The sequence below is a fragment of the Acinonyx jubatus genome, chromosome A3 (genome assembly GCF_027475565.1).
Source record: "Acinonyx jubatus isolate Ajub_Pintada_27869175 chromosome A3, VMU_Ajub_asm_v1.0, whole genome shotgun sequence".
Classification (NCBI taxonomy): Eukaryota; Metazoa; Chordata; class Mammalia; order Carnivora; family Felidae; genus Acinonyx; species Acinonyx jubatus.
Window position 1 is genome coordinate 26053697 of NC_069388.1, and position 26645 is coordinate 26080341.

General features: G+C 49.8%; 1 protein-coding gene across 2 annotated transcripts in view; it reads right to left on the reverse strand.

Moving 5' to 3' along the window:
* Positions 1–3285: 3285 nt before the first annotated feature.
* TM9SF4 (transmembrane 9 superfamily member 4) overlaps positions 3286–26645 on the reverse strand; it is a 52888-nt gene continuing 29528 nt past the window's right edge. For both annotated transcript variants that reach the window (XM_027069823.2, XM_027069825.2), the window contains exons 4-18: positions 24317–24485; positions 24087–24216; positions 22813–22936; positions 21389–21507; positions 21144–21255; positions 19707–19777; positions 17164–17296; positions 16028–16109; positions 15857–15932; positions 12874–12957; positions 11153–11328; positions 10575–10638; positions 9164–9283; positions 8220–8309; positions 3286–5241 (exon numbers count right to left, since the gene is read on the reverse strand). In XM_027069823.2, the coding sequence (XP_026925624.1) occupies positions 5092–5241; positions 8220–8309; positions 9164–9283; positions 10575–10638; positions 11153–11328; positions 12874–12957; positions 15857–15932; positions 16028–16109; positions 17164–17296; positions 19707–19777; positions 21144–21255; positions 21389–21507; positions 22813–22936; positions 24087–24216; positions 24317–24485 (1700 nt within the window). In that variant the 3' untranslated portion in view covers positions 3286–5091. The remainder of the gene's footprint in view (positions 5242–8219; positions 8310–9163; positions 9284–10574; positions 10639–11152; positions 11329–12873; positions 12958–15856; positions 15933–16027; positions 16110–17163; positions 17297–19706; positions 19778–21143; positions 21256–21388; positions 21508–22812; positions 22937–24086; positions 24217–24316; positions 24486–26645) is intronic.

Consider the following 26645-nt stretch of genomic DNA (forward strand, 5'->3'; position numbering starts at 1 on the left):
AAGAAAGTAGAATATGGGGTGCCTGGGTAGCTCTGTCAGTTAAGTGTCTGACTCATGGCTTAGGTCATGATCTCACAGCCGTGGGATCGAGCTCTGCATCAGGCTCTGTGCTGAGCATGCAGCCTGCTTATGATTCTCTCTCTGCCCTTTCCCCACTTGCACATGTGCTCTCTCAAGACAAATAAATAGGCATTAAAAAGAAAAAGTCGAGGGGCATCTGGGTGGCTCAGTTGGTTAAGTGTCTAACTTTGGCTCAGGTCATGATCTCACAGTTTGTGAGTTCGAGCCCCATGTCTGGCTCTGTGCTGACAGCTCAGAGTCTGGAGCCTGCTTTGGATTCTGTGTCTCCCGCTCTCTCTGCCCCTCCCCTGCTTGTGCTCTGTCTCTCTCTGTCTCTCAAAAATAAAAAAACATTCAAAATTTTAAAAAGAAGTAAAACTGTCTTTATTCACAGACAACATGAGTATCTGTAGAAATCTGATGGAATCTACAAAAAAAGGCTACTAGAACTAGTAAATGAATTTATTGGCAAGGTTGTCAGGCTATAAGATCAATATACAAAACTCAATTTGCATTCAATTGTATAATGAAAAATCAGAAATAAAAAATACCATTTATAATGCCATCAAAAATATGAAATACTTAGGAAAAATCCAACAAAAAGATGTGAAAGACCCAAACACTGAAGAGTACAAAATATGGCTGAGAGAAAATTAAAAACCTAAATAAATGGGAGAGATATATCTTGTTCATGGGTCAGAAGACTCATTATTAAGATGCCAATTATTCCCAAATTGATCCATATTAATCCTGACTGAAATTCCAGCATATGTTTTTATAGAAATTGTTAAGATAATTTGAAAATTCATATGGAAATCAAAGGGCCTACAAACCCTGAAAAAGAACAAAATTGGAGGACTAAAAACACCTGATCCTAAGAATTATAAAGCTACAGTAACAAAAAGTATGGTATTGGTATAAAAATAGATCAGTAGAACAGAATGGAAATTCCACAAATAAATCTACAAATATATGGGCAACTGACTTTTGTCAAAGGCACAAAAAGAGAAAAGATGACCTTTTCAACAAATGGTAAGAAAAACGAACTTGGATCCATACTTTGCACCATATACAAAAATTACCTAATGGATCATAGGCCTAAACACAAAACCGAAACTATGGAAGTTCTAAAAGAAAAAAGAGGAGGAAAATCATTGTGATCTTGTGTTAGACCAAGATGTCTTAGCTATGACACCAAAAACTAAATCCAGAAAAGAACAATTGATAAACCAGACTTCCTCACAATTAAAATTTTCTGCTCTTCTCTAAAGGACACCGCTAAAAGAATGGAAACACAAGCCAAAGACTGGGAGAAAATCCTTGCAAAGCGTAGATCTGGTGAAGGACTTGTATGCAGAATATATAAAGAACTCCCAAAAGTTAGTAATAATAATAATTTTAAAAACCCAAGCAACTCAATGAAAAAAAAAAAAAAGGCAAAAGATTTGGATACTTCACCAAAGAAGATATACGAGTGACATATAAGCACATGAGAAGATTCAACATAATTTGTCACTTAGGGATATGTAAATTAAAATCACAGTGTGATGTTATGCACCTGTTAGAATGGCTAAAATTAAAAAGATTACTCACAGCAGGTATTAGGATATGGAGCAACTGGAACTCTCATATACTGGGATGGGAATGAAAAGCGAAATGATCATCTTGGAAGAGCTTCCACGTTTAACTGACACACACCTATCACATGGTCTAGTCACTTTCCTTCTCCACTTATTCACAGCAACTTTCTTTGTAGTAGACCCAAGCTAGAAACAACCCAAACATCCATCAGGAGATAAGCAAATAAATTCTGGTATATCCATACAAAGGAATGATGCTTGGAAATAAAAAAGAATCAACTGCTGACACACAACACCACGGATGTCTCAAAAGACTTCTGCTGAATGAGAAAGATGGGAGAAAAAGCATACTGTATTTATATAGAGCCCTAGGAAATGCAAACTCCTCTATAGTGACCGAAAGTAGATGGGTGTTTTCTTGTGGATGGTTAGAGGCTGTTGGGCAGAATTCCAAACGACATAGGAAACTCAGGTCGATGGATAGATGGTTCTTTTAAAAGGCAGCTATGGTAGTGGTTAGAAGAACATGTTTGGGAGTTTTCAGCTGAAAAATACTCTGGTACGCACCTGCCAGGGGACCCCCAGCAGGCTACCTCAACCACAGGATACCTCAGTTACCTCCTCTGTAAAAAGGGGCTAATAACAGAACATGCCTTAGAGGATCATATTCAAGAATGAATGGCTAATATGTGGAAAGTGGAACAGCATCTGGAACACTGGAAGTTTTCCATGAGTGGCACCCAGCGCCCTTCTCACCGCAGGAGAGGAAACCAAGGCACGAGTGGAGGGAGTAGGGTATGAGGTAATTGTTGTTTTTGTTTGCTTTGCATCCCTTGCTGTGGTTAATTATTCTTTCTACCCCTTCCAAGGGATTCTGGTGGGGCTAAAACTCACAGTGTCCAATACCCTTGGAGCATGCAGCCTATAACAGAACCCTGTCTTCCTGGATAGAGTGATGCTCTAAGTATGTGCAAACAGTAATCCAGGCCCATCAAAAACCTTTTCTGGGATTGATCTAAATTGAATATACTGAGGCAAGGAAGGGGAGGTCTTTTTCCTCTAGGCTTTCCAAACTGGCTAACGTAGGCCTAGAGTGATCTGTGACATGCCCTTACCGCCTCCCTCATAGGAAAGATTTTTGACAATGGGGCAGAATGGGATTGAGGGAAGCAAATGGAGAAAGGGAGAATCCTAAGGCTAGCCTTTGAACCCCTGGATCTATCCATACCTGAAGCCGAACCACTCCTTTCCTTGATGACTTACGAACCAGTCAATTCCCCTTGGGACACAAGACAGTTTGACCTATGTTTCTATTTGAAGGAGTCTTAGAGGACAGAGAGGTGAAGTGAGTTGGCAGTAAAATATTGGAGCTGGGAATCCAAAACCAGGTCTCACTGCTACCCAAGCTCAAACTTGATTGCCACTTCCTACCTGTGGGACCAGGGCAGATGCCTGCGATTAAGGATGGAGGGACCGAGCCAATGGGAAACGCTATGGGCTTGTACCACACAGGGGAACAGGGGCCTGAGCTCCCGAAAGCCTGACATGAGACTGAGCTTTGAGGGAAACCACTCAGCTCAACCCATGTAGGGACGATGTCTCACTTCAGGCTCCTAACCCCTTGAAGAGATTCAAGAGACAGGACAACAGGTCAATGGCATATTTATTTACAATCGGACCAAAAAAAGGCATACAGGCATCTTTTAATTAAAAATAATAATGATGATGATTAAAAAAGTCAGAAAAATTGATGATGTTTGAACCTTTTATGAGGAGTCCATTTCCTAATTCCCCCCACCCCCAAAAAAGAGAATCTCTTAGGGAAAAAATCCGAGATTTGAATGAACAAAAGCCTCCATTATCATTCTCTACTGCTTGGGTTCCCTCCTCTCCAACCTGATTCTTGGTGGACACCGTTTGGCGCTACGGAGTCACTGTGAGCAAGGTTGAGAAGTCCACTGGTTTGACTGGTGGAGCTGGTAGGGGCTGCTGGGAGAACCTGGAGTCGGGGTGCAGGGTGTCATGGGGGTGGGGTGTGTTCCGAGCTTAGCCAGCATCCTGAGCTTTGTCTTGTGGTGGGAGTCCCAAAGGGGCTGATGCAAGGGTGAGCGGCTGTTACTTAAACGCTAACCCCAGGGTGGGTCTGGCCTCTTGCAACTTAAGAACAAATGTTTGGTTTGGGACATGCACAGGGTGCACAGGGGGTTGGGTGCTGACAGAGGAGCCAGGCTCGCAAAGCTAGCTCCCTCTTTCTAACTTGGCTCTTTGCCTATTCCTGGGAATCGGGGAAAGAGTGACAGAACTGACCTTCCGTCTTCCTTCCCACAAGCAGGTGTCACCCAAGGAGGCAAGAATCAGACAGACGAGAGGTGGAGGTGGAGGTGGAGGTGGAGGGGATGGGTCTGGCTGAAAGAGCTGAGCATGAGCACTGAGGCTGGGGAATGTCAGGGATAGAATGCCACCTAAAGGAGGGCATCTGAGGTCTCCCGGCCTCGTTCTGTGCTGGTAGGGAGAGTGGAGAGGGCCCGCCACCAGCACACTTCGCAAAGAGCAGCAACCCCCCGGGGAAAGAACTGGGGAGCAATCCTGAGGGGTGAGGACCCTTGTCCCAGACAGACACGTGGATGCTTGGCTTGACTCTGTAAATACTTGGCCCTGGATCCAGGGTTTCTTGGCACACACAGTTCACTGCAAGTCTCTTCTCTGGTCCAGCAAACTCCCGCTGCTCTGAGCAGGGGTGAGTCCTGCTGTCCTGGGGCACTTGGCCCCAAGTACTTCCCGGGGTTTTTCTTGTAGCAATAAGACTTGGTCACCCTGGAGGCCTGGCTGGAAGCCCTGCTTTGGGCAGCCCTGGGAGGAGGCTGGGGGGAGAGAAGAGTGAGGGAGAGGGCTGGTAGAGGCTGGTCGGCACTGAGGATGCACGTCCGGGCTAGAGCTGGGCTTTGTCGCGGCATCAGAGGTGAGGACGGGCCGTGAGAGGCTCGGAAACCTCACCGAAGCCCCAGAAGGCCAGGCGTTTCCTCTTCCAGTTAGTTGTAGGGTGGCCAACAGCCTGAGGAACTGAGGTGGAGACAGTGCCAAACCCAGTGTCTTGGTGATTTATCCATCCTGGATCCTTACGTTAAAAAAACTAAGGAAAAAACCCCCAACCAAAAATAAACCTGAATAAACAGGTCTGAGAGTTCCTGCTGGAGGGAACTTTCGTAGCACTGAAGAAAAAACAACCCACAAAAACCTCATCCCCCACAGAACTGGAATAAATTGATGAAGAAAAGTCCAAGATTTATCTACAGGCCCTCCCGCCCCCCACGCAGCCCCGGGATCCAGGAACACTGTGCCAGGAGTTACATTCCAAACGAGCAGGAGTTATTTTATTTGCGTGCCTGCAGTTCCCCACGCAGAGTGGCTTCCTGTCCGTGGACAGAGTGGGCCTGGCCATGGTCCACCCCCATCAGTCTATCTTCACAGCAGCGTAGATCTTGCGGACAAACATGTAGGCTGCATAGAAGCCAATGGTGCCCGTGAGAAGCCAGAAGGACAGGACCATGAGGGCCGTGTAGCCAAAGTACAGGAGAGAGGGGATGAACTCGACGATGTCCAGCTGGGCGAGTGGAGAGAGAAGAGAGGGGTGGACACTTAGTGTCAGCCTGCCATGGCCAACCTGGACACCGCTCCCCCCCACCCCCGGCCTTCTCACTGATCTTGTGGTGAAGCGGAGGCCTGGTAGGGGAAGGGGCTTGCTCCGAGTTGGCAGGGACGGGCAGGCGGAGCTCACAGCCATGGCGAGCCTTCATCGGCAGCAGGGCCCGGGTACCGCCTTGAGTGCTCATGACCACCATGGCAGGTTTTTAACCAGCCACAGATGGGGGACAGAGGGGTCCAACACCACCCATGGTTCCACAGCTAGGAAGCAGAAGGAGGTAGAATTTAAGCCTTGGGCTGGAGGGCTAGGGGTGTCCAAGGCCCAATTCCACTATCCTAGGCCATTTCTTGTGCGGGGGGGGGGGGGGGGGGGGAGAGGGGGGCGGGCGGGTAGGGGTAGGAATCTTCCTGGAGAAGGGCCTGAGAGCTCATTGGGGGAGAGAGAGGAGCCAGGGCCAGCATGCCTTAGGAATGGCCACAGCTGTGTCACTTCTTCACCCTCCACAGTCCCCAGAACAGCATGGCAACAATCCTGGATGGCTGGAGCAGCAGCCGGGAGGTGGTGGGAGACAGGATTAAAGAGCAGGAGCCACCATTAAGCCAGCCTACAATCCTCTCCTCCTAAGAATGCTTCTGTCACTTTTGTTAACATCTCACAGGGAATTCATCTTGGAGCACGCTGGACTCTCCTGCAGAGTTTAGGGGCCTGGCAGGGATGCTACAGACCTGTTTGTGGTGGTGTTTGCTGGGCTGGGCAGAGCTAATGTGGAACCTTGGTATCAAGACCTACTCGGCACACCAGGGCCTGAGTGGTGCCTGTGCTGGGGCTCATGGGCAGACACATGGTCACAAAATGCCAGGAGCTCGGAAGAAATCAATATATCCTCTAACTGGGGGGTGAAGGCCATGTTTTCAGGCTTAACCCTCCCCAGGTTCATACTTTCTTGTGTCTGGAGATGGGGTGAGGGAGGTAGGGGACAGGACAGTGGTAGGTAAACCCAGTGGCAAAACCAGGAAAGGTACAAGGCAAACAGGCAAAGCTGGAAAGGCCCCTAGAATTCAGGCCGGCCAAGGCTGTCATTTTACAGACAGGATCTGGGGCTGGGGTGGAGGTTTTTAGAGCAGAGAAGAAAGACTGGGGCACAGGGAAGAAGAAAAGGAGATCATGATATGACCCCGGGGGCAGTCTAGGAGGCCCTGTAGCTAGGTTTCATTTGCCCAACACTGTCTCCCATCTTCCATCTTCCCAGTGTTTTGGGGTACCCACTCCTTTACTCTGTGGCCCTGCTGGGGCTGTCAGTTTTAACACAGAACCTAAGCAGGTCGATCAGAGGACGCCATCCCATGGGACCTGAGGAGCAGTGAGGGATGGCATGTAACCCAGGCCAATGAGCATCTTCCCTGGGACTGGTAACTTGACGGTAGAGGAAAGATGTTCTTTTAGCTCTAGGGCTGCCACTGGCATCTTTCCACTTTGAGGCAAGATCCTGCATGCAGATTAAAGCCAAGAATACACACAGAGCTGAGGAATGGATGTGGAGCACCATTTGAAATGCTGGATCTAACCATGCCTGAAGCTAGAACTCCAGCTTCTCAAACTTCCCAAGTTATATCAGTCAATACATTCTCTTTTTGCTTAAGCCAGTTGGAAATGAGTTTTGGTCACTTTCCGCTCAAAAGTTCTGATGAATACAGGCTATAGAGGAGGGAAATTAGATTTCTTCTGGATGATTCCAGGAATAAAAGGATGGCCTGAAGATGGAAGTTACAGGGTGATGGATTCCAGTGTGAATCAAGGAAGACTTTGATAATGACAGGAGCTAACCAAAGAGACTGAGAATGCCAGGAGGGAATGTCTTCTGTCACTGGAGGTGCTAGAGCAGGGGTCAGCAAGCTTTTTCTTCAAAAGCCAGATAATACATAGTTTAGGTTTCGCAGGCCATGTGGCCTCTGTCACAACTACTCAACACTGCCACTATAGTGTGAAAGCAGCCATAGACAATATGTAAGTGAACGAGCATGGCTGTGTTCCAATAAAACTTTATTTACAGAAACAGGCTCACTGGCGCATGCACTATAGTTTGCTGACCCCTGAACTACATGGTTACTTGCTGGGATCTCTGGAAAAGAGGGGCACAGTCGGCAAACCGGAAGCGGGGGTGGAGTACCACAGGATGATCCACACAGTTCTTTCCAACCTGACGATTCGGCCAAAGGGCGTTCTAAGCCTCCACCAACTGACCTGTGACTCTGGTTTGGGAGGACACCCTGGTTGCAAGCAGAGAGGACTCTGCCTGTTTTTGGATTTTGGAGACCTGAGGCACAGCGGGTGAGACCGTCTTCGGTGGTAGACTTGGAAGGGAGGGGTCCACCACAGTGAGCCCAAACTCCTCTCAGTGGCCCATCCATCTGGCTTATGTGTCATGCACAGACCTACCAAAACCACTGTGGCAAGTGGGGATCTGCTTGTGTCCTTCTATGCCACCAGTGGGTGAACCCGAGTTCCTAAATTTGGGCGCCAAAGCCTATTTCGGAATGTTCTGCTTTTATCCTCATTAACTCTTCTCATCTACATTCTTTGTTCTTTCACGTTCTTGCTCTTTCTTTCTTAGTTTGAGCTGAGTACCTCATTATCAGTGTCTCCAATTTCCTGTGAACAGTGCTGTAAGGTGAGAGATTTCCTTTAAGTTCTGCTTTGGCTGTATCTCACAGGTTTCGCATGCAATATTGTGCCACTTATCCTGAAGGCTTTTGTCTCCCAAACACACACAACACAGATTCTCTCTGTCCTAAAAGGCAGCATGTTCTAGAACACAATGACTTTGGTTCTTCCCACTGTTGGTGGGAAAGACTCAGACACTTGGGTGTTCCCCCAGCACCCTCGTCTCCACCAACCTGCCCTGAAAGGGCTGGGGGCTCCCTCACACAGGGCAGTACCTTGTTAACAAAATAAAAGATGGCATAGACAAGGACGTAGAACGCAGATCCCCCGGAGACTAGGAAATTCCTCCACCACCAGCGGTAATCCTGAGGAGGAAACAGAGCAGAGTTATTGTCTCTAGGCACAATCTCTCTTCCCCAAGTTTCATGGTTGCCTGAGGGGCTAAAGACCCTAGATAAGAACAGTAATATTTGGGGTAATGGGAATGTTTTCTATCTTGACTGTGATCATGGTTACACAACCATATGCATTTCTAAAAATTCACTGAACTGTAGACTAAAATCGGTGAACTTTATTCTGCATACGTGATACCTCAATTAAAAAAAAAAAATCAACAAGGACCACAGCAAAAGAGCAGTAATAACAACAACTAACATTTCTTGAGCAAATGCTCGCTGCAGGCCAGACACCATTCTAAGTGTTATACATGAATCAGCTCATCTACTCCTTGTAGTAGCTGAGTCAGGCCCTCTTGCTATCTTGTCACATGATGAGGAACAGAAGACACAGAGAGGTTAACCAACTGCCCAACCAGGGCTTCTAATGGAGGAGCCAGGGATTCAGCTCAGGCTGTTTGTCCCAGAGCCCTTCCCAAGGGGCTCCACCAAGAGCTAGTCTGCAGAGGGAGGGAAGGTCGTCCCATCTGCCTCAGCTACTGGAGAAACCACTACTGGAGTGGACTCTGTACTGACAAATCTAAGTGTCCTTCTGTCAAGTCGCAGTGACTACTCCATGTGACTATGCTGTGAGGTGAGGTAGGGATTCTTAAATCCAGTCTACAGCTGAATAAATGGGGGTTCAGCTAAGTGAAGTGATGTACTTGCCTAAGACCTCATAGCCAGAGGAGGGGGGCCCACATGGGAAACCCAGACAGCTTCATGACCCATCCAGTCCAGACCCAGCTTTCCTCACCCCCAACTCTTGGCCCCATTCCCCTCACCTCTGCACAGAGCTGGAAGTACACCATGACGATGCTGATTTGTGAACACGACACCACCAGGATGATGAAGACAAGGAACAGGAAGCCAAAAAGGTAATAGAACTGATTCTCCCAGATTGCCTGTGGACACATCACAGCTGGCCTTCAGCTAGCCTGCCTCCACCCAGCGACCCCTTCCCTTGGCACATACTGCCTGTTCTTGAAAAGCCACCCCTCAGTTCCAACTGGCACACCACCTGCCATCAGGACAGGAATGGAGACACCATCATGATACCATTGGGGCCTGTAGGCCTCGCATGTGGGTCTGACTGGCCCTTCCTCCCTGGAGCACAGGGGGAGCCAGGCTGTTCTCAGGGAGGAGCTGCGGCATGGCTGATCCTGCAATGGGTGGGCCCCAGCCTGAACTTGACAACTTGTGGAAAATAATGAATCCCACCCAAATCAAAATTACACAGCAGCCACCACCACTTACGGGCAGCCTACTGTGTGCCAGACAAGGTGCTACATGCTTTATGTGCATCTCCAGATATAAGCCTATGAAAGCGTGGCCATTCATGGATGAGGAAGTCAAGGCTCAGAGAGGCTGGCGATTGGCCCAGGGTCACACAAAAAGAGTAAGGTACCCCCTCTGGGGGGCAGCCAACCCATCCTCTGACCCTTTTCCTAGGCAGGGCTAGGTGGGCAAGGGGGTCTCAGCAGGGAGGGGCTGGACCATTCCAGAGCAGCAGATGCTGGGCCAGTATATCAGCAGGGAGGGGCTGGACCACTCCAGGGCAGCGGATGCTGGCCCAGTATAGATTTGGTGCAAGGCACTCTAGGTGCAGAGTGCCGAGCTGGCTCAGCCAGGTGCAGATGGCTCTAAAGAGCCCTTCTGCCAACTTTCATCTTGGCAAGCCTGGGCAGGAGTCACATCATCCCAACAGCTACTACTTGACAAGTTCTGCTTGAATGCCAAGCCCTGTGCCTTTTATAGACATTGTCACATTCTAGCCTCACAACAATCCTGAGAATTAGGAATCACTCCCCCCGCTTTCCTGAGAGTTCAGAGTATAACAGGTAAAAAGATGTATAGGGACCTGGAAATCAAATCAGATGCCATGATGTTAGTCATGGTGGAGACTGGCTGCCATATTACTGACACAGCTTCTATTTACTGAGCACTTCCCACACACCAGACCCCATATACGATGGCCTATCTCATTTATCCTTCCAAGCCATCTGAGGGGCAGGAGTGGACACCCTGAGAGCATAAATGGGCCTGTCTGAAATCTCTCAGGTGGTAAGAGGCAGAGCACATAAGTGGAGGGACAGGGACGAGGCTAGTAGGGGTGAAGGTTGTGTGTGGAGGGGCGGGGGAGCACCCTACCAACCTCCTGGGGCTGACCTAGCCCCGGGGAGAGGCAGTACTCACACTGAAAATGAAGAAGAGCTCGATGAACATGGCGCCGAAGGGCAGGATCCCAGCCATGAGAATGCTACGGTAGAAGGGGAGGGTTAACACTACTAGGAGAGCCGGGCCACTGGGCATCCAGGCTCCTCCCAGGTAGCATGAGGGATGGTGCTCACACAGATGTGGTGGTTCTAATTCTCTGACATACTTTTTGGACCATGACAGCCTCCTGAGAGAGAGGCAAGCTGGGCATCAATCTTCTCATTTTATAGATGGGGAAAGTGAGGTACAGAGAGGTGGCATAACTTGCCTAGATCTAAGTGATGGTCTTCCCCTGTCTCATCTGCACTTTTCCATCCCTCCCTTCCCTATCCTGGGGGTTCTTAGGCCAACACCAAGTCTGGTTACAACTTGGTCTCCTTAATGTGGCGTCGAGTTAAGCTTTCACGAAGTCTACGAGAGCCTGTTGGAGCTGCAAAATACCAGGAACAACATCCCAGGGGAGGGTACCCGGTTCCACGTTCTAAGGAAATGGCTCAGGGCAGTGTCCGCCTTGCCCACTCTAGAATTCCCTGGCCTCACCCCTGCCAGAGACTCACCCAACAAATCGGTTCATGTACCACCGCTGTTCAGGGATCTGCCGGGGAATCTGGTTGGTGCGCACAGGGTTGTCATATGGCTGCTTGCGGAAGCCGAAGTAGTAGCCCAGGTAGACAAGGGGCAGGGAGATCCCGAACCACATGCACAGCAGGGCCACCATGGTGGGGAAGGGTACCTGCGGGCACAGCACCGTGAGGCCCCACAAGGCCCTGAAGCTCAGGCCAGGGGCTATGCAGGGAGGAGGGGGACCTAATGGGTCCCACGGAAGGAAGGCCACCACAACGGAGAAGATCCTGCAGACACATCCCCCACAAGGCTCCTGGCCAGAACCTCCTGGGGCTGATCCAGCCCTGAGGAAACATGGAGGGCAGCTTGAGGACCTTAAAGAAGGAGCCCCGGCATCCCAGAGGGGCTCGTCATCCAGGGAGGAGGCAGGAAGCAAGAACATAATGGGGTGGTGAAGAGGCCAGGATGAAGAATTACATGGTATGTTAACCGAAGACAAAAGGGAAAAAACAAAAGTGTACAAATTGTGTGTTCCCAATTTTGTTAAAATGAAACACCGTAATACACTATGAAGCCAAAAAAAGCAGGTTATAAAACTGTATGTATAGGACTCCATTTTAATAGAAGCAGCCCAGTATTTATATGTACATGTGCCTACAGAGGCCTATGCTGAAAAGTTGACAGTACTTCATCAGATGGGATGTAGGGATTATAAGTGATTTTTCATTTTCTTCTTTATCCTGTTCTACACAGTATTATGTTGTTACAAGAGTCATGCAAACTGGAAGAAGTGAATTAATATATACAAAGTGTTGAGAACAGTACTTATTCCAATGTAAGCACAATATAAATGCCTGCTGTTACATTGCAATTTTAAAGTTATATCATTCTATTTTAAATATAGCTGAAAAGACTGCAAAAATATACTACAACTTCTCTGTACTTTCCAAAATTTCTACAATGAGTATTTATAATGAGCAGTTGGTAACTAACTGGGAGGAAAATGTTGAAAGAGAGAAGGAACACAGGTATAAAAGAGGAAGTGAGAGGATGAACATGACTCTGTCTTTCCTGAGGGCGGCTTCCCCAACTGCTGCAGAGAAGCCAGTCCACTGGCACCCCGGACTCCCGGCCTCACCCAAGGACCTCTGATCAATGGGCACCTGCAGGTGGAGGGGAGGTGGCTCTCGCCACTGAGGCCAGGATGGCAAATGCCTGCCCTCTCCCTCCACTGCAATCCTGCCACAGGATCAAAACCCACCCCCAGCTGAGTCTGCAATCCTACTCCATGAGTCCCACACAAGTTACTACCAATGGCCGGGGCTGGCAGGGTCCCTGCTCTGAGGGCAGGACAACGTGCGGGGGCTGGTGTTGCGGGACAGTGACAGGCGGAGAGCCTTGTTTGGGATACTGACCTAATAAACCCACAGCAGGCAACGTTCCCTTGGCTGAGGCAATGGGAGATTCCCCAGCTGGCCCCTGGACTGTGGAAATCTCCCTTTAGAGAAGTGAGCTCTGGCCAGCTGTCTGCAAGAGCCCACAAGAAAGCCAGGGCTGGAGTATGGGCAGCCGGACGGGCAGGGCTGGGGAAACCCCAGCTCGTCCACAGCCCCTGGGACTGGAACAGAATGCTGGGGACTCAGAAAAGGGAAGGGAACAGCAGGAAGTGACCTGTGGGAGTGGGACCGAGCATAGCCGTCCCTCCCTTACTTACTGCTCCTGATGAGTGCTTTCCCCAGATGAAGCAATTCAAAACGAAGCAGATGCCAAAAACCACACCAGGGTACAGCGTTGCCGTCTGGAAGCAAGGGAGACCAAGTTGGGGGTTGCAATTAGGGAGCTGCCACCCGTTCCAGTGGGGTCCCCAGACTAGAGGCCCTCAACCCTCCTTGTCCCTCAGGACTCAGCTCAAGGACCATTCCTTCCAGAAAACATTCCCTCAACTGCCCTTCCCCTGCCCTCATCCCAGTCTGTGAATATGTATTGTTACCTGGTCAATGTCTGCCTATCCCCGAGACTGGAAGCTCCTCAGGAGCTCCCCCTGCCCACTGAGCTGCTCCCAATCCTTAGAACACAGTAGCTGCTCAATACACATTTGCTGAACAGGAATGGCAGCTCCCTAGTTGCAATGGATGCAACTCCCTAGGAATGAATGAATAAAACTTTTATAAAACACCTATGTCCGGGCCTCACCCAAACAGCCTAGAGTGGTGGATAAGCTTTGAATCTTAGGGGCGGTGGGTGCTGGCCTCACAACACATCCTCTCACCTACTCCTCACTACATGCCTGCCTCGATGGATAATTAGCATTACCCTTTTTAAAGAAGAGGGCACTGAGGCCCAGCAATGTTAAATACACACCCTGACTCCACACAGCTAAGGGTGGATCAGAGGCTCAAACACAAGCAGTATAACCTGAGTCCCAGCTCCTGACCCACTGTGTTGTAGACCATCCACTCAGATCTCTTGGACTGGGGCCCAGGCAAACGGAACCAAAGCCCTGGGCCTACAGGAGCCTTCTTCACTGCTGTGGCCGCCCAAGCACCCAGGAGGGGCACTGACCACACTGCCTGAGGCCCTCTGCAATCCGGCACTCAACCTCCAATGCCAATTTCATCTTAGGCCCATAGCCCCACTTCCCCGCCCTCCACAACGGGTCACTGCCCTTGTGCTGTTATGCAGAGTTATCAACATCTCAGGGTATCTGCCTCCTGAGTGCTAATGCCGTGCCAAGGACCTTCCATTCAGTTTCTCTATCCACACAACAACTCTGAGGGGTAGGTGCAACCATCCGCCACCGGAGATGGGGAAAGAGAAAGGACAGAGCCAGGACTGGGAACTAGGAGATTCCAGAACCCCAGACCACCCTGCTGGCTGCTTCCGCCCATCTGAAACCTTCCTCAAGGCCCACTTCAAATGCCATTTCCTCCCTTGTTGCGTGTTCCTGCTTCATACCACTGTGCAGCAGGGCATTCATCTGCCCTCCTGGCCAAAATTTACAGAGTGGGCACTGTGCTAGGTACCAGGGGTGAGAACAGGAAGAAGATTCCAGCGAGGCAGACAGACCCGTAAATGGAGAACTAGCTCCATGGCACTATTTGTAGGCATGAGGCTCTGCCCAGGCTCCTCTGGGGTGTCAAGGAGGACACAAAGGTCAGAATGGAGGAGGAGGCTTCTAGAGGGTGACACTGGAGCTAGACCTTATGGAGGAGGTGGGAGGAGAGAGGGGGTGGTGTGGCCGGGCACAGGGGAAGACAGGCTGGAGAAGGGCAGATGAGTATCTGCACAGCTGTGGGCCGTAGCACATGCTCACCTGTGGGCAGAGGCAGAGACCCAGGGAAGGGTCATCTCTTGCAGGGACACCAGGGGCGCCTAAGATAGTCAAGGGTCCGGGCGAGAGGTAAAGGTATCCTAAACCTGGGCAAGAGTTCTAGAGCCAGAGCTGGAGCTGGGAGGGAATTCACAGACTGTCTGGCAGGAAAACTCTCAACACTTGTTGCCCGAGAGGAGGTGGGCAGGAGGGAGCAGGAGGCTGGGAAGCGACGCAATAGTCTGGCCTGGGGGTCCAGGTGAATGATGGTGCCCTCAGACGCAAGGCCCAGGTGCAGAGTAGAGAGGCTGGGTTTGGTGTGGGGCTGGCTGAGGGAGGTCCTGGGGGTGCTGTGGGAGGAAGAGCCGCACCAGGGGAGGTGGGGCTGGGTTCCACGCCTCCATAGGTCCTCAGTTCTTGGCACACCGTGGCCTGAGAAAAATACTCAATGCATCAAGAATTTAGGACCTTTCTTTGATCCTTCTAGAACAGTCCCCTTCACAGCTCTTCTACAGGGAGGGCTTAATTTGTGCCAGGGGTGTCGCAGCTAGAGCTCCCCTGGGGCTTTTGACAGAGAGAGAGAGAGAGAGAGAGAGAGAGAGAGAGGGAGGGAGGGAGGGAGGGAGGGAGGGAGGGAGGGAGGGAGGGAGGGAGAGAGAGGGAGGGAGAGGGAGAGACAGAGAGAGAGAAGGGTTTCAGAAAGCTGGGACCACAAGCTTCTCTGAGTTTGGCACCAGGGAGTTCCTGGGTCCTGGAGGGCCTCACTTGTCTGGGAGAGGGGGCTCAGGGCTCCCTGAGAGGTAGGGTCAAGTCCCAGGCATCCTCCTGGGTTTCTATGGTCTTTTCTGTTGCCAAGAACTGTCCTCACCACCAGGAGGACAGAGAAGGGCAGGACCTGTTCTCCCCGAAGAGGAAATGGAGACAACAAAGTCCAGAAGATAGGCTGGAAGCACCACGGCCAGGCCTCTTTTACCCCTGGCGGGTACTTGTCTTTGCTCCATGGCGCAGGATGTTCTCTCAGCAGCCCTGGTGGTCAGTTTCTGGCCTTAAACTTTGACACCTAGGCTTGGTGCCCAAATCCTGTTATTCTGAATTTTCTATTTCTTCTCTTGTTTGAGCCATCAGACAGTGTAAGCTAAAAATCACCTCAATTCAATCCTCTCTTCTTACACATGCAGCAAAAGGCCCTTGGAGGTCTCAAGGTGCCTGTGGCGACAGCCCAGTGTTCCTGACCCTCAGGTGAGTACCCCCCCGCCCCAACTCTATCACTCTGCTGCTCTGCCTCTGGTCCTAACCCCCACCACAGACTGCCTACAACACTGCTGAGGAGCCTAGGAAGAAGCTTCTTGGCTCCACACCAACACTGGCAGGAGGTTAGGATACTTACACAGAAGGCTCCTTTCTTCCACCGATGGCCTTTTAGAGTGCGGTACAGACGGCCAGCAGAAAATCCACCAAACACCCTGCAGGGAAAGGGGAGGGATCCACACCAATGGGATTTGCTGGCTGAAGGGCAGGCAGCCTATGCCAGCCCCAGAGCCTGCTCAGACACACCTACCCCATGAACATGAAGAGGAAGCAGGCCGTGGTCATGAGAGCTCCCCGGCTGGAGGGCGACAGCATCCCGAGCATGGCCACGACTGTGGAGGGAGTGGGGGAAGAGAGAGAGTCAGGGTGGCTAATGGCCATGGTCCCAGGCCCCAGCCCCCATCCCAGGATAGCACACAGGGCCCAGGGCAGATGAGGCTAAATGAGGCTCCCTTCTCCCTTGGCCTTCTTGACAGCATACTCCCTTCCTCTCTGCAGGGGAAGACCGGTCTCAGCTGCGATGCAGAGGGGCACAGTGGCACTGGGCCTTGGCTGGACACATCTTAACTGTGGCTTCCAGCCCACAGAGCACTTGCAACCAGCCAGGCACTGAGCTGACAGACAGCATTATGAACGCCAGCTCACTGAATCTGCCCTATCAGCCCTCCAAGGTAGAGGCTGGTTATCCATTTCTCCAATGAGAAAACACGTTCGCAGAGGTTAAGTGACTTATCCAAAGTTACAAAGCTTAAAGGCGTGAGGCTGAGATACAAATTTAGGCAGATCAGCTGCTGAGAGATTAGATCTTAAAAGTTCTCATCAAAGAAAAAAAATTATGTACCTACGTGGGGTGATGAACGTTAACAAAATGTACTGTCGTGATCATTTCACAATCTATACGTACATCAAGTTGTTGTGTTGTCTACCTTAAACTTACACAGTGTTATACGTCAAAAAATAGTTAAAATGGAAAAAAAAAAATTTAGGCAGACTGACTTAAGAACCATCTAGAATTACCATATATTAGGGTTTTTTGGGCTGTTCTCTGAGAAAAGACCTGATTTTGTTCCCAATGCCATTGCTGACTTATGTTAGTCACTAAGGCCTGACTGTAGAGAGAGGCTGATGTCACAGCTGATGTGCGGCTTCACTGATGGAGTGGGCGTGGTAGGCTATCAATAGTGCTGGAAAACTCTGAGGGGCATCACACCACCAGAGCCTGGTGCTGAGAGGACCCAGCCTTCCCACTGGGATGGCTGACTCTGTCTGGCCCTGTGTTGCTGACATGCCCCCCTTCTCCAGGGGGGAAGCCACTCCTCTCTCAGACTCAGGCCTGTGTGCCTCTGGTGACAGGACCCCACACCCAGCCCCACCAGGCCCACTCACAGATGACTATGAGGATCATACAGAAGAGCTGAATGCCTGAGCCCAGGAGGGAGCTGAGGATCATGGGGTACTGGGGGGGCCTGAAGACATCACCATGAACCAGCTTCCACCCAGACTCTTCCATGGTGTCTTCCTGCAGGAAAGGGTAAGAGAATGAGGCTGCTTCCTGGGCTTCAGAGGAGGCAGCTCCTGCAGGGACCATCCCCAAGGACCCATGCCACCTGACTAGGGCTGAGGGTCCCTCAGGTATCAACCAGCCTCCACTCTGACAGGGGTGTAAGCAAATGAAATAGCGCTTCCCAGAGAACTGTCACATGGAAAAGGAGGGCACAAATATGAGGCTGACAGCTACATAAAAGGCAAACCTCCTCTCCAAATTCCACATGCCTCGGGCATGAAAAAATAATTTAAACATCAACAAAATGAAATGTTAACTCTGAGGGGTTTTGGGTGGTGAGATTTAGAAGCAATTTTTTTTTTAGCTTTTTTTTAATGTTTATTTTTGAGAGAGAGAGTGTGAGCGGCGGGTGGGGGTGGGGGTTTCAGGGAGAGAGAGGGAGACACAGAATCTGAAGCAGGCTTTAAGCTCCGAGCTGTTAACACCGAGCCTGATGCGGGGCTTGAACCCATGAACCGTGAGATCATAACTGGAGCCGAAGTCGGATGCTTAACCGACTGAGCCACCCAGGTGCCCCACCCCCCCACCGCCAGCTTTTTTTTACCTGATTATAAAAGTAGTATGTGTGGGGCGCCTGAATGGCTCAGTTGGTTAAGTATCCAACTCTTGATTTCGGCTCAGGTCATGATCTCACAGTTCATTGAGTTGAGCCCCACATCGGGCTCTGCGCTAATAATGTAGAGAGCCTGCTTGGGATTCTCATTCTCTCTCTCATTCTCTCTCTCTCTCCCTCCCTCCCTCCCTCCTCAGCTCACACATGCGCATGCTGTCTCACTCACTCACAAAATACACTTAAAAAAAGTATGTGTTCTTGTGTAATAAAAAAGTGAAAAAATATTTTTTTGGCATATGGCATGATATTCAAATAGACAAAAAGTAGAAAATTTTTTAAAAATCCAGAAAGACTACACAAAAGATATAAAACTCATAAGTAAACAGTCAAAAGTTTTTAAAAACCCAGAAAGACATAAAACAATGCCATTGTTTTGATACATTTCCTTTAGCCCTTTATATATGTATATGTGCATATTTATATATAATTTTTAAACAATGGAATTGGAATCATACTGTATTTACTGCGTACTTTGTTATTTTCAGTTGATGTTTGATCATGAGCATTTCATCATTTCCAATAAATATTCCTTGCATTACTATTTTAATGCCTGCACAATTTTTCATTGTGTAATTGTACCATAACATAACCAATCCATTATTATGGAATATCAGGCTACATCCAGTTTATTTGAGTTATAAATATAGCTATAATAAATATTTCTAGACCAAGCCTTTGTGTTTTTGTTTTCCTTAGGAAAATTCTAGAAGAATTACTGGGTCAAAGCAAGCAAATCATTTTATACCTTATGGTATATAGACTGATTAGTTACTTTTCAGAAAACTACCAATTTATACTTGCTTGGGTGGTGTGCAAAGGTGTTTAGCTCAGGTCAACCGTGCCAATGGTAAGTATTATACTAAAAAACACTTGAGCTGATTTGAAGGTCCAAACTTTTTTTTTTTTTAATGTTTATTCTTGAAAGAGAGCAACCGAGCACAAGTAGGGGGAGGGGAAGAGAGAGACAGGGAGACAAAGAATTTGAAACAGACTCCAGGCTCTGAGCTGTGAGCACAGAGCCCGATGAGAGGCTTGAACTCACAAACTGTGAGATAATGACCCAAGCCGAAGTTGGATGCTTAACCACCTGAGCCACCCAAGTGCCCCACTGTCTTCTCATTATTGTTGGACTCTGTATTTGCGGGGGGGGGGGCGGGGGGGGGGCGGTTATCCCTGAGGTAAAAATGGTTATTCGCAAGTTTACTAGCCATGTATAGTCTATACATTTTTTGTTCCTTCTCACATTAGAAACTCTGGGGCTTTTTAATTCTTTTAACTGTATCATCTTTTTTCAAGTTTGTTGCAAATACTGTCTCCCACTTTTCTGTTTTGTGTGTGTATGTATTCTGACATGCAGAACAGTTTTTAGATTTTTTGTTTTAAGTAGGCTCCACAGCAAATGCGAGGCTTGAATTTACAGCCCTGAGATTAAGAGTTGCATGCTCTACCAGGCAGGTGCCCCCAGTTTTTAGATTTTTAATGTCATATCCATTAAGTTTTCTTTCTGTGATTTCTCCCAATCCTTTTGTGCTTGGAAATCAGAAAGCCTATCCCCATCATTTTGGGATTAAACATTTATTTTCCCTTTCAAACTACTCTATGAAACACACACACACACACACACACACACACACACACACACACACACACACACACACACACACACACACACACAGCCTGATAGGCCCAGAGCCCCACTGCTAGTCTGCCGTCCCTCTCCAAGTCCATCCCTCCCCAGCCAAGACAACGTACAATGTCATCCTCCTTGTTATAGTTGGCGATGTCCTTCCGGAGGGTCCGAATGATGATCATGCTCAGGATGCCTGAAACAAACGGGTGGGGAGAAGAGTTGTGAGTACTGCCAATACGGTCTCCTGGGCTGCATGCCCTCCTAGGCTTGGTGTTTTGCTGAGTGATGGCTGGGAACTTCCTCCAGTGGGAACTGGCTATGCAGCTGCCTCTCCTGAGCAGAGCTCTACCCCAGCTATCAAGACAAGGGCACACGGAGGATTGCTCCCCTGGTAGGGGCAGGAAAGAGGGCAGGGGACAGGCGTGGGCAGCCAAAGCACAGTGCTTTTTACTCCAGGGAGAACAGCACCCAGCTGCTCTGTGGCTTGGTCTTACTGACTTCTGTAGCCTCACTTCCTCCCAGACTCACCTCTTACTCTGCCCTGCTTGTCTGCTCCTTTTGTCATCCGTTCACAGCCTCCTCTACTCTCACCTCACGCCTCTACCGGGGCTATTCCTTGCTCCCTTTGCCTGCAACGCCCCACTCTGCCCTGACTCCCACCCCCGCTGCAAGACTCACTCTAGGCATCTTTGCCTTTCAACACACCAAATGGTTTGGAGGTCCCTTCACTTGTACCTCCACAGTAGCTCGTTTGCCTCTCTGGGCAGCACACGACAGTGGTTAAGAGAACGTGTTGTAGGACCTCAAGCTAACTTAACATTTTAGGCTTAGCTCATGGAATCTGAAGGAATGAGAGGTTTGTAAAGTGCTTATTAACACAGCAGCTGGCCTTCAGTAAGTGTGAAATACAGAGCAGCAGGCATTATCTTTACTTCCCATATGATACTGAAATGACCAGTTTTACTCTACCTCTGCCCACTACCCTCCCCCTGCTCGCCAGCCTCTCACCAAGCCTGTCCTACTGCAGGGCCGTGGCCTTGCTGGACCAGTCATTCCCCGGGTCTCTGAATGGTGGCTCCTCATTCAGAGAGGGTTTCTCTAACGCAGCCTTCCACAGCTGGGCGTCTGGTCACCCTGTATCTGCTCCACAGCACTTATCACCCTCAGGTCTCAACCATGTTTTTGCTTTTTTGTCTCTCCTACCACCAGAACAGACTCTTTGGGGGCAGAGACTGGGCTGGACCCGCTCAATGCCACATCCCCGGCCTGTGGCACAGTGCCTGCACAGCATGGGCAACAACAAAATCTTGTCGAATGAATCAAGGAAGGTGTGCACGAAAAGAGATGTATCTGTCTCTCCCTAGGGAGCTCTCCAAGGTAGAGACTGAATCTTCTTCACCTCTGCACACCTGATGCCTAGCACAGAGCCCTGATGTCTGTTTTGACCTACACTCGACCCCCTGGAACACCCTAGAAGTCCCCCTTAAGTAATGTGATGCCTCAGACCTTCCTCCCTCACCCTCTTGTCCTCTCTACCTTCCATCCCACAGATCTCTCACCTGATAGGAAGAAGACCACCACGACGGAGTTAATGATAGAAAACCAGTGGATTTGCACATCACTCATGGTCAGGTAAGTGTCCCAGCGAGAGGCCCATTTGATGTCACTTTCCTGGAGGGTGGCAGGGGGAGGGGGAAGAGGGGGAGGATGGAAAAGAAGCACTTGGGAGTCAGGTCTCTTGTTAGACAATTCCTGCCCAGACCAGAACCCACCTCCCCTGTCATGAGCTCCAGCCCCTTCTCACCTCCCAGTGTACAGAGTAGGTGAAGTACAGTTGATTCTCCTTGGTGGGGTCAATTTCCTGGGGCGAGGAGCTGGTGCCCTCAGGCAGGGTGCAAGAACTCTTCTCGTCTGCTTTGATGTCTGTGAGAGATAGAGACTCAGTCTGTTCCTGTGGAGGCCAGTGACACTACCCATGGACTGTTCTGTGGGGTTGGGAGGGGGGCCTCAGAGGCCTGCTGCTGGGACCCAGGGTCTGAGCAGAAGCAAGACAGTTGTAAAACTGTGCATCCCAGAGCCCTGACCTTCCTAAGGGCCATTGGGGATGCAGAGAGGCATGTGCTGGGTATGCAAGAGGGGGTCTGAGACCCTCATTTAATGTCTTCCTTCACTCAATTCAAACATTCACGTATTCACTCAGTCACCCTCACCAAACAGGAAAAATACCACCAATTCATGCTATCATGTTTTCTCATTCACTGTCTCCAAAGACCCAACACTTCAGTACTGCAATCAGATGCTTCGTTCTTCATTTACTCATCTGTTCATCCTGTTATCTGTCCACCAATTTAACGCATAATAAGAACCTACTACGTGCCCAGTACTGTGCTAGAAACAAAATGGGGAGAAAAGGAGACAGAGTCTCTAAACTCAAGGAAACAGTTGAGGGGAGAGATGATGTCAAAAAATCCCACGGCAAACGTAAAGCTGTGCTCACGACACTCACCAGAAGGAGGGGCAGCACAGTGCTCTGAAAGCACAGGATCTATGTCTTACATGAGATTTCTGGGTATGACTGAAAACGAGGTTCCATAGCTTAAAAAGAAAAACAAAGAAAAAAAAAAGCCAGAAACCCACTACCACCTGGACCAAGGCCAGGCCTGCTAAATCCAAGTATGTCCCATGGTGAGCAAAGGCTGACAGGTCAGAAGCTGGACCAGGTCCTATCAGGCCTATAGGGCTAGGGTTGGGCTCTCAGATTCCTGCACAACTGTTGACCTGGGCCAATTCTAGTCTACGCCAATCACTCACACAGAGGAAGAGAAGCACAGAAACCAGCTGCCCGACCGCTCTGCCTGCCCCTTTGTTCTTCAACTGAGGGTAAGCCGGCTGGTTCTTATGAGAGGCCTAGCCAAGTCCCAGTGGCTGTGTGTTCTTGGCCAGGTCACCAATCTCTCTGAGTCTCTGGTTCCTCATCTATGATCACCACATACCTCCAGGGGTTGCCAGGAGGTGGTAAACTGGGAAGGTGCCAGGCCAGGACACAACAGATGGCAGCTCTCCCCTTGCTCGTCACCTTTTCTGATGGGAATGCAGTGACCCTACCTTGGCCGGGCCCATATAACACAGTGGCCTATCAGCTGTCTCAGAAACGAGTGTGAGAAGACCCTGGGTGTGGAAGCCCAGGCCCATCCAGCCCTGCCCCTCTGGTCACACCTCCCCACTCACCCTCCAGCCTGATGCTCTGGGGAATCACCTCGAAGCGGACGACGCGGTACGTGTGCTCCTGGTCCTCTTCCAGGTCCTCCCGGTGGTAGTAAAGGATGAACGAGAGGTGATTGTGCAGGTAGATCTAAAACAGCGATGGAGAGAACAAAATACCAGCAGTCAAGAAATAGCCAGAGAATCACCCCAGGTAGCAGGTCCCTCCCCTCGTCCAGCATGCCGAGCTATTTCAACCTGCCAGAAACACTGCTCTCACAGCACTCCCCACTCAGAAACCCTCTAGGGGTCCCTGGGGCTTAGGCCCACCATTCAAGGCCTTCTATCGTCTTCTCAGACATCTAGCTCCCCCGCAGTCTCACCTGACATCTCCCTTCCCCGTGCACAGTCCCCACTCCGCAGCTGTGTTCTCACATCTGCTGCAGCTAGGATACCACCCGACTCCACTCAGCTCGAGCCTACCTAGTTTTCAAGGCCCACCTCCTCCATGACAACCTGAACGCACAACAAGCTCTTCTGAACTCTGCTGGCATCAGTCGTCATGGCGCCAGCACCATCAGTGAGCAGCAACTAGGACTTAAGATGCAGGGTCTACATGGTCAGTCCTCTTCCTAATTGGGACCAGAAGCCCTTTGAGGACAGGGATTTTGCCTCAAAAGAAATGGTTTTGCCTTTTATTCCCCACGCGGTAGGAGTTCCGTTTAGAAAATTAGAAAGATAGGAGAATCACTATTACAACCATTGCCGTTATCAGCATATTTCTCAGAGGCTGTGCTATGAAGCAGACACACAAATTATCTGTGTGTGTGCCACAGGGCGGGTATGGCCCAAAGGGCGGGTATGGCCATTACATACATTTCACCGACAAGGAATCGAGGGCACAGTGAGGAAATAGGTAGGCTCAAGGTCACTCAACAACTAGTAGGTGGTGGAAGTGAGATCCAAAACCCAGGAAGCCAGCATGCTCTAGACTACTACAAAGCTCTCTTTCCTACATACTGATGGAATTCTGTGTTTTTTCTTTTGTTTTAGTCTTATAAATGTGGAATCTAACTTTTTAGGGACTGTGCCTTCCACTTCCTGTGTAGCATCTGCCAGAGCCTTGCCCAAAGCACTCGGACTCTGACAGGCCATGCCTAGGGGCACTAAGAGAAAGCTGCCCTGGCCATCCTACCTTTGTGATAAACCTCTAGCTAAATATATCCTTCCCTGGGGCCCCAAGAGCTCGTGCCTTAAAGGGTGAAACTCCCACAGCCCTTCAGCCCGCCGAGACACCCTACCTTGTTGACATCCGTGAAGCCAAGCCGGTAGCCATGCTCAAACTGCACATCCTTTTCCTTCTTCTTGTCATCGCCTTCGCGGCTGGAGTAGAGCTCCAGCCGGGTGGCCACAGGCAGGTTATCGGCAATGCTGGAAACCAAAGGCCCGCTCAGTCCCTCTGGGCCGCCTCTCCCGCCAGTGCCCTCCCATCCACCAAGGCGAGGCTTGCAGGGAGCAGAGGACAACTTACAGGTGGACATAGTAGTCTTCCGTGATCCGCTCGGCCACAAGCCGGCTCTGTTCCACGGTCAGGGTCACTGGCTTGTTGGACTGGCTACACAGAACCTCACACTTCTTTTCGCTGTTCATTAGCACCTGGAAAGGGGTGTTGACAATCCGGTCCCCTCTCAGCACCTCTCCTGCCGTAAGAGAGACAGATGGATCTCAGAGTTTCAGCCCTGAGGTTGCTGAGGCCAGCAGAGCCACGGGGACACCGGGCTGACTTGCAGGGCCTCTGGCAGTTCTGCGCCTGGCACTCAATGCTCTGCCCTGTCTGTAGATAGCTTGCCCATCCTACTCCCACCTGTACGTTCCACCCCCGTTCTGCTCTATCACCCCCAGACTCTCCAGGGCACATCAAATATGCCATGTCATTCCATGCCTCTGGGCCTCATGTCATTTCCTTTGCCCAGAGTGCTACTTCTTGCCCCATGTTCCTGGGAAATTCCTCCTCACTCTTCAAGCTGTTTCTATTTCACCCTCTGGGAAGTGCTTTCTGAATTCTTCAGGGCTGAGCCCGTCACCCTCTTCCCTGATTTGCCTCTGTATACAGGCAGTCTTGTACAGTGGCGAAGACAGGACTGGCCATTGAACCTTGGCTCTGCCACTCACTATCTTAGCAGTCTTGGTTAAATTACTTAATCTCAACAAACTTCAATTTCCTTACCTGTAAAATGGGGATTATAATAGTAACCATCTCACAGGGTTACAATGAAAAATAAAGTACCAGGCACAGAGCAGGCAGACAACAAATACTATTTTTATCATCAGCATCACCTTTGCACCTTTCCATGTCAATGATGCGACTTTGCACAATGTGTTAATATATTAAATTTCTGCGACCTCTGAGTTCTTTTAAGAGCCGACAATGTGTCCTATTCATTTCTGTGTCTTCAGATCCTAGCTCAGGCAGGGAGAGGAAGTGGACTGAAATCCAGCACCTGAGATTTTTTAGCCAAAACATGTTTTTACTTAACGAACTGGCACACCCTTTGCATGCCTGTTGCTTCAGAGGGGCCTCCGGATGTCATGCTAGCAGGCACTGAGCAGTTAGGGACTGTCAACTAAAACCGATGGCACTTTCATTCTGAACTCTACTAACAGTTCTTCTGGGACATTGTGAAACTGGGGCAAGCTGAAGACCCACCAAAGCCAACAGGCAGGACTAGCTCCTGCAGGAACACTTGGTCTAACACGTGCTTCCCAGCATGGACCTGCTTGGATACAGCACTCTCTGCCTAGTTAGTCAGTCATTCCTTCAGTTGTTTGTTTGTTCATTCATTTGTTCATTCATTTGTTCATTCATTCATTCGTTTGTTCATTCATTCATTCGTTTGTTCATTTGTTCCTAACTAGTATTGGTTACGTGCTGGGCCCTGAAGATGCAATGTTGAACAGACATACTCATGGATCTTACAGTGTAGTGGGAAGACAGACTTTGGTTAAATCATCAGGATAACGAGACTACATCGTATAACAAGAGGAACTTGCTCTAGACATGGGGGAGCAGGTCTAGGAAAGTTTCTCTGAGGAAGTGATGTTTGAAGTGAGCTCTAAAAGAAGAGAGGCGTTAACTATGTAACGAGACAGAGGAAGAACATTCTAGACAGAAGGAACAGTACATGCAAAAGCTCCTGAGGGTGGGAGAAGTGTGGTGAGTCTGAGACACCTGTGTGGTTGCAGTGCAGAGGGCACGTGGGAAAGTGACTTAAGGTGAGCTCAAGAGATGGGCCAGAGCTGGACCTGAGGGCCTGGGGGCTCTGCTGGAAGTCCGATCTTTATCCAGGGAGCAAGAAACGCCAGTGAAGGGTTGCTAACAGCTGAAGGAAGATAGTATCTGATTCTGATGACAGAAAGATCACTCTGGCTGTTTTGTCAAGGAAACACAGAAGAGGCAAGGGACTGGTTGGGGCGATGCCAGTCAGTCATGCACGTAAGTGATGACGGTGGCTGGTCAGGGCTATGCTGAGGCTGGAAGCACGTACACAGATTCAGGAGCTACCGAGCAGGCAAAACTAGGGGACCTGATGCTGACTGATAAAAGGGATGAGTGAGGAGTGGTGCACATCAGGTAGACTGAGGTTTTCACAGCCGAGTGCTAGGGGGAAAACAGGAAGAAGAGCAAATTTAGACCGAAGGCGTTTTTTCAGTTTGGAGATGTCAGGTGGGTATGTCAAGCAGGAGGTGAGATACCCAAATTTAGGGCTCAAAGGCCAGGTCAGGGCTGTGGATAGAAGCTGTGAGTTGCTGGCCTGTAAACCGTGCGGCAGGGCACGAGCTGCACCACCTCAGGGAGTACG